Raw genomic sequence first — 13,583 nt, forward strand, 5'->3', positions numbered from 1 at the left:
AACATGGAGCCGATCAAACCTTATCGTTAGCTTTGGTGTGGGAGAGTTTTTGGATTATCCCAAATTATTTTTGGAAGTCAAAAATATTTTGCACTTCTCTCAAAATGTTGATTTAACGTTGTATAATCAATCTAATGTCTGACATATATCTTTAATACATTTTGTTTACCATATGTTTGTATTCTTGTGTTTTGATCGTCTCATTATTTGCTGAATGAATTTTATCTCTCTTGTTTTTATTTACTTTCATTGTACTTCTGTCTTTTATTATGTCTGTTGGGTGAATCTTATTAATAAAGTCTCTTTTTCTGAATGCTGAAACATTTTCTTACAACTTTAACATCACACAAGAATTACCAAGCAGCTCCAGATATTTATAACAATAATAATAATAATAATAATAATAATAATACATTTTATTTAAAAGCGCATGTCTCTACACTCAATGTCACTTTACAGAGAGATTCAAACACAATAAATAAGTTCCAGGAACTTCTCTTCAAGGAACTAAATGGTTCCCGTGGACCACTGACGTATGGAGAAGCAATAAAAGTAACCACACTACATCGCCAGACCAGCAGAGGGCAGTAAGAAAGAGATGAAGGCCATTCAACATAGATGACGCCATAGAAGGAGACAGACAGGCTGACATCATCACATGCAACGCCACAGTTAGCCTGTTAGCATGAAGGAGATTCCTCTTGTGCTGTTTTTGATTAAAACACTCTGAAGGAGACGAGCTCTAGAGACAGAGAGGATTCAGAACGTCTGAAACATTCAACAGGTTTTAAAAGCCATGTCAGAGATGGACCGGTGTTTTGGTTTGAAGAGCGACCCTGTTAACTGGAGACTCTCAGCCGGATGCATCCCTCATAAACGTCTTTAGACGATCATTAAATATCTGATGAGGATATTTTGAAATCTTAATAAAAACTAAACTAGTTTGCATTCCCAGGAACTCCCTCTGTGTTTCAACAGCTGTGTAAACTCCACAAACACTGACACGTTCAGCTGAAGGTCTCCAGTTTACAGGGTCACTTTTAAAAGCGGAACACCGGGAGGAGAGACGCATTCACACCATCAGGCTCAGAGAAGACCGATGTTCAGGAGTTATTAAACCGAGAGAATCACAGGTGTGTGTGAGGTTAGTGTGGACGGAGGGGGAAATAAAACACTGAGGGTACTCGACCAAAATATAGAGACAAAGTTTTTAATTTTATGAGAAGAAAGAATAAATATGATTTAATATAATTAACAATATATTCTGAATAAAGTTGAGGGACAGTAAAGCTTTGAAATCAAAGTCTTATACGATGAAATCAAAGTTGTATATGATGAAATTAAAGTCGTATATGAGGAAATTAAAGTCGTATATGATGAAATTAAAGTCGTATATGATGAAATTAAAGTCGTATATGATGAAATTAAAGTCGTATATGATGAAATTAAAGTCGTATATGATGAAATTAAAGTCGTATATGATGAAATTAAAGTCGTATATGATGAAATTAAAGTCGTATATGATGAAATTAAAGTCGTACATGATGAAATTAAAGTCGTACATGATGAAATTAAAGTCGTACATGATGAAATTAAAGTCGTATATGATGAAATTAAAGTCGTACATGATGAAATTAAAGTCGTACATGATGAAATTAAAGTCGTATATGATGAAATTAAAGTCGTATATGATGAAATTAAAGTCGTATATGATGAAATTAAAGTCGTACATGATGAAATTAAAGTTGTATATGATGAAATTAAAGTCGTATATGATGAAATTAAAGTCGTACATGATGAAATTAAAGTTGTATATGATGAAATTAAAGTCGTATATGATGAAATTAAAGTCGTACATGATGAAATTAAAGTCGTATATGATGAAATTAAAGTCGTATATGATGAAATTAAAGTCGTATATGATGAAATAAAAGTCGTACATGATGAAATTAAAGTCGTATATGATGAAATTAAAGTTGTATATGATGAAATTAAAGTTGTATATGATGAAATTAAAGTCGTATATGATGAAATTAAAGTCGTATATGATGAAATTAAAGTTGTATATGATGAAATTAAAGTTGTATACGATGAAATTAAAGTTGTATATGATGAAATTAAAGTTGTATATGATGAAATTAAAGTCGTATATGATGAAATTAAAGTTGTATATGATGAAATTAAAGTCGTATATGATGAAATTAAAGTTGTATATGATGAAATTAAAGTTGTATATGATGAAATTAAAGTCGTATATGATGAAATTAAAGTTGTATATGATGAAATTAAAGTCGTATACGATGAAATTAAAGTTGTAAGTCGTACATGATGAAATTAAAGTTGTATATGATGAAATTAAAGTCGTAAGTCGTACATGATGAAATTAAAGTCGTATATGATGAAATTAAAGTCGTAAGTCGTACATGATGAAATTAAAGTTGTACATGATGAAATTAAAGTCGTACATGATGAAATTAAAGTTGTATATGATGAAATTAAAGTTGTATATGATGAAATTAAAGTTGTATATGATGAAATTAAAGTCGTATATATTGAAATTAAAGTTGTATATGATGAAATTAAAGTCGTATATGATGAAATTAAAGTCGAACATGATGAAATTAAAGTCGTACATGATGAAATTAAAGTCGTATATATTGAAATTAAAGTTGTATATGATGAAATTAAAGTCGTATATATTGAAATTAAAGTCGTATATGATGAAATTAAAGTCGTAAGTCGTACATGATGAAATTAAAGTCGTACATGATGAAATTAAAGTCGTATATGATGAAATTAAAGTCGTATATGATGAAATTAAAGTCGTACATGATGAAATTAAAGTCGTACATGATGAAATTAAAGTCGTACATGATGAAATTAAAGTCGTATATATTGAAATTAAAGTTGTATATGATGAAATTAAAGTTGTATATGTTGAAATTAAAGTCGTACATGATGAAATTAAAGTTGTACATGATGAAATTAAAGTCGTACATGATGAAATTAAAGTTGTATATGATGAAATTAAAGTTGTATATGATGAAATTAAAGTTGTATATGATGAAATTAAAGTCGTATATATTGAAATTAAAGTTGTATATGATGAAATTAAAGTCGTATATGATGAAATTAAAGTCGAACATGATGAAATTAAAGTCGTACATGATGAAATTAAAGTCGTATATATTGAAATTAAAGTTGTATATGATGAAATTAAAGTCGTATATATTGAAATTAAAGTCGTATATGATGAAATTAAAGTCGTAAGTCGTACATGATGAAATTAAAGTCGTACATGATGAAATTAAAGTCGTATATGATGAAATTAAAGTCGTATATGATGAAATTAAAGTCGTACATGATGAAATTAAAGTCGTACATGATGAAATTAAAGTCGTACATGATGAAATTAAAGTCGTATATATTGAAATTAAAGTTGTATATGATGAAATTAAAGTCGTATATGATGAAATTAAAGTTGTATATGAGGAAATTAAAGTCGTATATGAGGAAATTAAAGTTGTATATGATGAAATTAAAGTTGTATATGATGAAATTAAAGTTGTATATGATGAAATTAAAGTCGTACATGATGAAATTAAAGTTGTATATGAGGAAATTAAAGTTGTATATGATGAAATTAAAGTTGTATATGAGGAAATTAAAGTCGTATATGAGGAAATTAAAGTTGTATATGAGGAAATTAAAGTCGTACATGATGAAATTAAAGTTGTATATGATGAAATTAAAGTTGTATACGATGAAATTAAAGTTGTATATGATGAAATTAAAGTTGTATATGATGAAATTAAAGTCGTATATGATGAAATTAAAGTTGTATATGATGAAATTAAAGTCGTATATGATGAAATTAAAGTTGTATATGATGAAATTAAAGTTGTATATGATGAAATTAAAGTCGTATATGATGAAATTAAAGTTGTATATGATGAAATTAAATACGTATACGATGAAATTAAAGTTGTAAGTCGTACATGATGAAATTAAAGTCGTATATGATGAAATTAAAGTCGTAAGTCGTACATGATGAAATTAAAGTTGTACATGATGAAATTAAAGTCGTATATGATGAAATTAAAGTTGTATATGATGAAATTAAAGTCGTATATGATGAAATTAAAGTCGAACATGATGAAATTAAAGTTGTACATGATGAAATTAAAGTCGTACATGATGAAATTAAAGTTGTATATGATGAAATTAAAGTCGTAAGTCGTACATGATGAAATTAAAGTCGTATATGATGAAATTAAAGTCGTAAGTCGTACATGATGAAATTAAAGTTGTACATGATGAAATTAAAGTCGTACATGATGAAATTAAAGTTGTATATGATGAAATTAAAGTTGTATATGATGAAATTAAAGTTGTATATGATGAAATTAAAGTCGTATATATTGAAATTAAAGTTGTATATGATGAAATTAAAGTCGTATATGATGAAATTAAAGTCGTATATGATGAAATTAAAGTCGTATATGATGAAATTAAAGTCGTAAGTTGTATATGATGAAATTAAAGTCGTATATATTGAAATTAAAGTCGTATATGATGAAATTAAAGTCGTAAGTCGTATATGATGAAATTAAAGTCATATATGATGAAATTAAAGTCGTATATGATGAAATTAAAGTCGTATATGATGAAATTAAAGTCGTACATGATGAAATTAAAGTCGTACATGATGAAATTAAAGTCGTACATGATGAAATTAAAGTCGTATATATTGAAATTAAAGTTGTATATGATGAAATTAAAGTCGTATATGATGAAATTAAAGTTGTATATGAGGAAATTAAAGTCGTATATGAGGAAATTAAAGTTGTATATGATGAAATTAAAGTTGTATATGATGAAATTAAAGTTGTATATGATGAAATTAAAGTCGTACATGATGAAATTAAAGTTGTATATGAGGAAATTAAAGTTGTATATGATGAAATTAAAGTTGTATATGAGGAAATTAAAGTCGTATATGAGGAAATTAAAGTTGTATATGAGGAAATTAAAGTCGTACATGATGAAATTAAAGTTGTATATGATGAAATTAAAGTCGTACATGATGAAATTAAAGTTGTATATATTGAAATCAAAGTCATATACAATGAAATTAAAGTCGTACATGATGAAATTAAAGTCGTATATGATGAAATTAAAGTCGTATATGATGAAATTAAAGTCGTATATGATGAAATTAAAGTCGTACATGATAAAATTAAAGTCGTACATGATGAAATTAAAGTCGTATATGATGAAATTAAAGTCGTATATGATGAAATTAAAGTCATATATGATGAAATTAAAGTCGTATATGATGAAATTAAAGTTGTATATGATGAAATTAAAGTTGTATATGATGAAATTAAAGTCGTATATGATGAAATTAAAGTCGTACATGATAAAATTAAAGTCGTATATGATGAAATTAAAGTCGTATATGATGAAATTAAAGTCGTATATGACGAAATTAAAGTTGTATATGATGAAATTAAAGTTGTATATGATGAAATTAAAGTTGTATATCATGAAATTAAAGTTGTATATGAGGAAATTAAAGTTGTATATGATGAAATTAAAGTTGTATATGATGAAATTAAAGATGTATATGATGAAATTAAAGTTGTATATGATGAAATTAAAGTCGTATATATTGAAATTAAAGGGTTTTCAGGGTCTTGGAGGGTCTTGGAGGTTGTTCCCAGTCCACACCGGGGAGTTAAAGCTCGCAGAGCCGCACGCGGGTCGAGGCTCGAATATCCCGGCGCCGCTTCGCTCTGCACTTGGCCCCGCCCCTTACTGACGTCATGACGTCACAGCCACAGATCAAGAGTTGGGAAGATGGGTCACTCCCAAAAAAAAAGAGACTAGTGTAAAAAAACATCTGTGTGTAAAATCTGAGAAATATAACCTTTTTTAGAGTTACTGAGGGAAGAGCAGTTAGCATTAGCTGGCAGCTTCTTCAATATAATATAATCAATAATAATAATAACAATATAATATACATTACGAGACAACAAAATACAATGCTAACACTACAATATGAAACAGGACCACAACATACCATTCATACAGTACGCATACATGTCCTTATTTGGGCAGATACGATATGACACAATACGATATGATACGATATGATACCATACGATACTATGCGATACCATACGACACAATATAATACGATATGATACGATACAATACGATAGGATATGATATGATACGATATTATTACGACAGGTTACGATACGACAGGTTACGACTCCATCAGATGGGGCTGTAGCTCCAGTTAATGTCTGAAACCATAACGCTCTAAAGCTGTACTACCTAGATGTAAACGATCACAGGTGACAGATGTCGTCTCGTAGCACGGCGTGGTTTGTCAGTACGTTGATCTAGTAAATGGAAAATAAAGTTGTATGCAGGCTGTGTCTTAAACTGACATAGAACCACTCCACCAGAGACACGAGGAACCAGCACAGGCCTGCAAGGAGGATCAGAAGCTGGTGGTGCTAGTTCTGCTAGCTGTAGCCACACAGTACATAAATAAGACTGGGATCCACAAAGCAGGGCAACATGTTTGAGTTTGTTTATTTTATTTGTGCAGCACATTGAAGCATGTAAACATCATCAGGGATTGTACAGCGATTCACAGTCATCATGGTAACAGGAAGAAATCTGAACTCCAAACTTGACTTGGCATGAAGGTAGAGAGTTTCTTATGAATAAACGTAAGTTCAATCGTAGCCTAGTTTCAACACGCTCTCTGTGTTAGATTACATGAATAATAAACGTACGATGACTCTGATCTTAACTCACACTTCAGTTTCCAACGAGCGGAGAAAATCACCGTACATCTGCACGACATTACAGTACCGTTAGATTAATTTACCGTATGTTGTAGTTCACGATTTCACCACTAGATGTCCCTGTTGTTATTCACACTGTAGATTAATTATCTGTATAAAATGTAACCTTAAATTTTTTCTTTTTCAAAAGCTGCGTTAAAAAAAACACGTCACTGTTTCATGTGATTGTTGAAGATGGATCCCTGAAAAGTTACAGTAAACTTAAAAACAAAGTATGACTTCCACTTCCAGGTAAACACTTCCTGGTTGTTTTATTGCTCCTCTAAGTGTCTCACCACGCTGCGCAGTTTATCCACCAGCACTGCAGAAGAAGAGACAGTGTTAGCATCGTCATATCTTTCAGTGATGAGTTTACTGTCAGAGTGAAGTGTGTGATATCTGAGTGAGGGTGTTTCACCTCCAGCAGACGGCCTCTTGAAGCTGTCGTAGGCCCGGCAGGCGTTGATCAGACTTCCCAGTTGTTCCGGGCAGTCGTCAGGGAGCGGCTCCACAAACTTCTCTTTGCACACTTTCTGAAGAATCTCCTTACTCGACAAACCTGAAGAGAAGTGACTACATATTTCACACGTCACAGGAGCTTTAAAGGGGACATATCACGCTTTTTTCATCAACATATATTGGTCTAAGAGGTCCCCAAAACATGTCTTTAAAGTTTATGCTCAAAAAAACACTTTGAAATCAGATTTTGGCCTGCAGAGACAGTCTGAGTCTCAGAACAGTCTGTTTTCTCTCTGACCACGCCCCCTCAGGAAGTGGGTGTGGCCTCGGCTGTCCAGCACGTTGATCTAATGTTTACATGTTGGCTGAATATACACGGCTGCTCACAGACCCGCGTTACTTCAACCCTCTGAATCTGATCCAGAATCTGATCCTGACGGAGAGGCGCCTGCAGCAGGACCTTTCTGAACCATTGGTCACAGATTTAGTGTTTCTTGTTGTTTTATTTGTCAGCATGTCGACGTGTGTCTTGGTACACAGCTACAGCTACAGCTACAGCTACAGCTACAGCTACAGCTACAGCTACAGCTACGAACATATAGCTATGTGGCTATGCTAACTAGCGGTAGCACTTATCCATGGAAACTAAAAATCCTCCACTAGATCTTCAAATCTGCAGACGTGGGGAGTCAAAGCGACCTTTGTGTTTATTAAGACAGCCTACAACTAGCATGCCTCCCTCCTACGCTCCTTGTTAGCACACATGTGTGCAGGGAATGAAAAACGGAGGAGGGGTTGAGTTGTATTTTATACAGTCTATGGGCTGAACAAGCTCCGAGCTCTGACTTCCTGTTACAGACCGGATGGCGTTGTGACGTATGAAAAACACTGAAAACTGAAACGGCTGGTTTCAGCACACATTTACAGAAAGGTGGAGAAATCAGAACAGGGGCAGAATGGAGTCTTTGACTTTTCAGGGGGTTTGTAGACAGGGACACAGATTTCAGGGAGAGAACCATTAAAAAGTCAATTTTGCATGATATGTCACCTTTAAATATTTTAGATTTAAGGGAAGCGTTCTTTGTGACATGTTGCTTTGTTATATTCCTTTAAATGTTGGTGCTGTGAGGAACTTCACATCACGTCAGAAACAGTGGTTATGAATGGATGTGGATCTGCTGACACACACCTTCAAAAGGCTTCTTGCGAGTTGCAACTTCCCACAGAACGATTCCAAAGCTGAAAGACGATAAAGAGGAGATGGAGGAGATTTGTTCATGACATTTAAATTCATGCATGTCCGGTGTTGAATCCATGACAGCCGGCTCGTATCTCACCTGTACATCTCGCACTCTTTGCTGTAGCCTTGGTTGATGTCGCTGAGCATCTGAGGGGACGAGTAACACACCGAGCGCCTCGCTTTCTTGGAGGTTCTTTTCAGGGACGTCTCTGTTTTAGCCAGCTCGAAACCTGCCAGCTGGGAAAAAGACATCGACAACAACGATCAGGCGTTCATTAAGAGTCCAAAAACCAAAGGGCTTTCAGCAATCCCAGCATGCACTGCGCTCAGTACCTTCACTATGTAGCCTTCAGCTACAAGGAACTTGTTGCTGTCGATGCATCCATGAACCTTTGACTTTTTCTCTGTCTGGTGCAGCCTGACGGAGAAACAACAGAAACAAACATGTTGATAGTGACCTGCATCAAGAACTACAAATACACTTTGATAGAACCGTTCTAAGAACATCCTGTGAAGAGGAGGGACAACCTCTCATCAGTAACCCTAAAATTGGGTCTCAGCTTCACTGTAAATAGTAAGTTACTCTGATGCTGCACTTTGACCCTGAAACAGAAACTGATGTTCTTGTGATGTTCTTGTAATTAACGGGTCTTCAGTTTGCTGAAATAACAACATCATGATGCAGATTAGTCCAAAGTCCAAAGTCAAGCTTTGTCAGGTCTGTCCTCAAGAGGAGAAGAAAACTACGTCTACAATGTTTGTTTGTTGAATGGAGGTCTATGAAAGAGGATTAGAGACACTGATGTTTCTTTAGCTCTGACCTTCTTCATGGAATGTTCCATTTGTTCTCAGAATCCTGACATAATCAAAGTCAGAATTCTGACATCATCAAAGACAGAATTCTGACATCATCAAAGTCAGAATTCTGACATCATCAAAGACAGAATTATGACATCATCAAAGACAGAACTCTGACATCATCAAAGACAGAATTATGACATCATCAAAGACAGAATTATGACATCATCAAAGACAGAATTATGACATCATCAAAGACAGAACTCTGGAATTCTGTCTTTGATGTCAGAATTCTAGAACACCTGCTGTTGCTCTCCATACAGACTGTTTCTCCTGCTGACACCTGATTGGTGGATACTCCTCAGACTACAGACAGAGACCAGAACCCTTCTCAGACTATATAACCCAGACCCTGAGATCCAGATCCAACATGTCTCTGAATCAGAATCTGTAATTACAGGTTAGTTGTAGCTGAAAGTAAAAAGCTTTGTCAGGTCTGTCCTCAAGAGGAGAAGAAAACTACGTCTACAATGTTTGTTTGTTGAATGGAGGTGGGATCCATCATTTCTGATGCTGCGTTCAGGGAAGTCAGGAAATCTAAATGCTGATTGTCTTTAGTGACACAGCATCAAGCAGATTAGTGTCTCAGTGTAAATGTTTGATGTAGAACAGATTGTTAGCTGCTCTTCATGCAGAGATCTGTTTATAGAGAGGAAGAAATCCTCCTCAGGTTACGCTGGATTGTGTTCCTCCTGCTGTTGCTCTCCATACAGACTGTTTTCCACAGCCTGCTGACACCTGATTGGTCAATGCTACTCAGACTACAAACATGTTACAAACAGATCCGTTTTCTAAACCTAACCTGTAGAGTCCGTTTGCAGCGTCCAGACACATGGAAGCTTTCCTTAACCAGGGCAGGTTACAAGTCGAGCTCAGCACCTGTCGGAGACTTCCCTTCTCACAGTACTCCATGATGATGAGGAACTGAGGCTGTGGTCCTGCCATGACGACACAAACTCACACATTAACAGGATTATAAACGTGTTTTGTTCCCCGTGATCTCTTATCCACGCACACGGTTCACTCACCCTCCTTGTCCTGGACGCAGATGCCAAACATTCGCAGGATGTTAGGCGACTCGAACCGCCTCATGGTTTCCACTTCCTTGTTGAAAACAGAGCGGATCTTTCTGCAGGAGGAGAAAGGTCATGTTGGCCATGTTGGAGTTTCATGCAAATATGATGTGCAGTGTGTAAAATTTAAAGGTACAGTGTGTAGTAATTAAAGGTACAGTGTAGTATTTAAAGTTACAGTGTGTAGTATTTAAAGGTGCAATGTGTAGTATTTAAAGGCACAGTGTGCAGTATTTAAAGGTGCAGTGTGTAGTATTTAAAGGTACAGTGTGTAGTATTTAAAGGTACAGTGTGTAGTATTTAAAGGTACAGTGTGGTATTTAAAGGTACAGTGTGCTGTATTTAAAGGTGCAGTGTGTAAAATTTAAAGGTACAGTGTAGTATTTAAAGGTACAGTGTGCAGTATTTAAAGGTGCAGTGTGGTATTTAAAGGTACAGTGTGCAGTATTTAAAGGTGCAGTGTGCTGTATTTAAAGGCACAGTGTGCAGTATTTAAAGGTACAGTGTGTAGTATTTAAAGGCACAGTGTGCAGTATTTAAAGGTGCAGTGTGTAGTATTTAAAGGTACAGCGTGTAGTATTTAAAGGTACAGTGTGTAGTATTTAAAGGTACAGTGTGCTGTATTTAAAGGTGCAGTGTATAGTATTTAAAGGCACAGTGTGCAGTATTTAAAGGTGCAGTGTGTAGTATTTAAGGCACAGTGTGTAGTATTTAAAGGCACAGTGTGCAGTATTTAAAGGTGCAGTGTGTGGTATTTAAAGGCACAGTGTGCAGTATTTAAAGGCACAGTGTGCTGTATTTAAAGGTACAGTGTGCAGTATTTAAAGGTGCAGTGTGTAGTATTTAAAGGTGCAGTGTGTAGTATTTAAAGGTGCAGTGTGTAGTATTTAAAGGCACAGTGTGCAGTATTTAAAGGCACAGTGTGTAGTATTTAAAGGTACAGTGTGCTGTATTTAAAGGTGCAGTGTGTAGTATTTAAAGGCACAGTGTGCAGTATTTAAAGGTGCAGTGTGTATATTTTATGTCACATTTTCCTTCACTAATGTTAAATGTTGCAGCTGTAAAGGTGGAGCTCAGTTTAAAGACTTTACCATACTGACTTCCTCACCTCTGCAGAGCGGCCCAGTCGCTGCTTGACGAGTCAGTGACTGTTGTGTTGTCGCTTCTGGAAAATTACAAACAATGATGGACACAAGCTGCGACTATCCTCCATCAGAACTGCTGCATGGTCGGTTCAATGTGCGTAATTCCAGTCAGAGCATCTTTAAAAGTCTGGATCCATATCAGGATGACCCAGTCCAGTTTTTCAGTGAACTCTTTGAAGTTTGAAAAAGGAGGCGTGATACATAAACACACACCCACCTACACAGGGTGGATTAAGCCCCGCCCATTTATTAGCATGCTGCTAATTTCAACGTGTTTATACGACACTGATTGTCACAGTCTATAAATCCGAACCTCCTCCATGGGATGGGTGTGTTTCGAGGGCATTTCTGAAGTTTTCCACGATCAGAGATGCAGTTCTGACGGAGCATAGCGGTGCTTCCTGTGCACGGCACATGGTTGATATCAACTGTTTTTAACATTGAATTCAACAGATCAGTTCAGGCAAGAGTTCATCGACTTTCACAGCATGCAACACCAATTAACCTCAGACCAACTACCCTCAGACCAACTACCCTCAGACCAACTACCCTCAGACCAACGGACCAAAAGAAATCCCCCAAAAGAAAAACAACCAGAGGAGCAGCAGAGACAGAATCCCTCTTCTAGACCAGTAACAAATGAAGACTCTATTTGTGCAGGCAGGACTTAAAGGAAGAGAAAAACCCAACAGGACTAACTTTATTATTCAGAGTCACAGACCTGGGGCTGGTGCTCACAGGGTCGGTATATCTCTTGATGGCCACCTTGAACCCACGGTACCGTCCTCTGTACACCTCCGAGGTAGGCGTGATCAGGAAGGGCTTTTTGGGATGTTCGTACCCGATCTCATCCGGTTTGATGAGTCGGATGACTTCATCCGTGGCGCTGGGTTTGTTCACTGTCCAAAAAAGAACAACACATGGTCAGGAGTTAGATTCTGGTTCGGCCAAATGAAAGGACCGGATCAGGCCGAATTGCAATGAGGCGGTCCGGTCTACAAAGGATTAATTTTTTAGAACTTGCTTACATAACTGACCACACGCAGTCAAGTCAGCCCTTATTTCACACTGCAGTAATGGAGTGTTTATGAAGAGCTTGTTTGAGGACAGGATGTTTGGTTTGAGCCTCAGGGACCTGCCAAGAATGCATGACCATTCCTGGTTGCTTCCTCTAACTTATAAAGGATCCATCAGAAGGGTGAGAAGGTGAGGAGGAGTAATCCGGTTGGTCCTGGTCAAAGGAGGGATCTGCTGGGAAGGCCAGGACAGGTTGTACTGTTGGGTTGTTGGTTGATTGATCGGGGCTGGACTCTGCAGACCTCAGTGTGCATTAGTGTGTCAAGAAGTGTTGAGTTATTTCACTTCAACACTTCTTGTTTTCAAACAGTTGCATGCTCAGAGTACCTGTGACCACTCTGTAAGAGTGACTGATGGAGAAGCTGCACGCCGACCATACAGCCAGACTTGCTGTGTGCCGGGTCAGCAGCTGGACCAGCTTCAGGAGGAGAGTCCTTCATGAAACATGATGTGCTGATATACTGACTGTGGTCTCTCTACTAGTGCAGGCTTAGGATTCTGAAGTATCATTGAAAAGCTTATACTGATGGATACTCACTCTTCTCCACGACCTTTTCCACTTTGGTTTTCATTTCTTGGAAGTCTTTCAGCATCTTATCGAATTGAACCTGCTGATCCTTCATGTAGTCATTCAGCACTGAGAGGAAAACAGACAAGATGCATTAAACACAGACATGACTCTGTAGTGGAAGTCACTGCATTATAAACAGACATGACTCTGTAGTGGAAGTCACTGCATTAAACACATACATGACACTGTAGTGGAAGTCACTGCATTAAACACAGACATGACTCTGTAGTGGAAGTCACTGCATTACTAACAGACATGACTCTGTAGTGGAAGTCACTGCATTAAAAACAGACA

The 13,583-nt window shown here is 36.2% G+C and overlaps 1 protein-coding gene across 1 annotated transcript; it reads right to left on the minus strand.

Annotated features, from left to right (window-relative positions):
- Positions 1–6,590: 6,590 nt before the first annotated feature.
- LOC117809896 (mixed lineage kinase domain-like protein) lies at positions 6,591–13,355 on the minus strand (the record flags this gene model as incomplete). Its single annotated transcript, XM_034679405.1, has 10 exons — positions 6,591–7,188; positions 7,285–7,425; positions 8,515–8,564; positions 8,663–8,802; positions 8,899–8,983; positions 10,226–10,361; positions 10,452–10,552; positions 11,605–11,661; positions 12,363–12,540; positions 13,257–13,355. Coding segments are annotated over 10 exons (1,037 nt in total), but the record flags the coding sequence as incomplete, so codon positions are not given.
- Positions 13,356–13,583: the final 228 nt, after the last annotated feature.

The sequence above is a fragment of the Notolabrus celidotus genome, unplaced genomic scaffold (assembly GCF_009762535.1).
Source record: "Notolabrus celidotus isolate fNotCel1 unplaced genomic scaffold, fNotCel1.pri scaffold_531_arrow_ctg1, whole genome shotgun sequence".
NCBI classification, from domain to species: domain Eukaryota; kingdom Metazoa; phylum Chordata; class Actinopteri; order Labriformes; family Labridae; genus Notolabrus; species Notolabrus celidotus.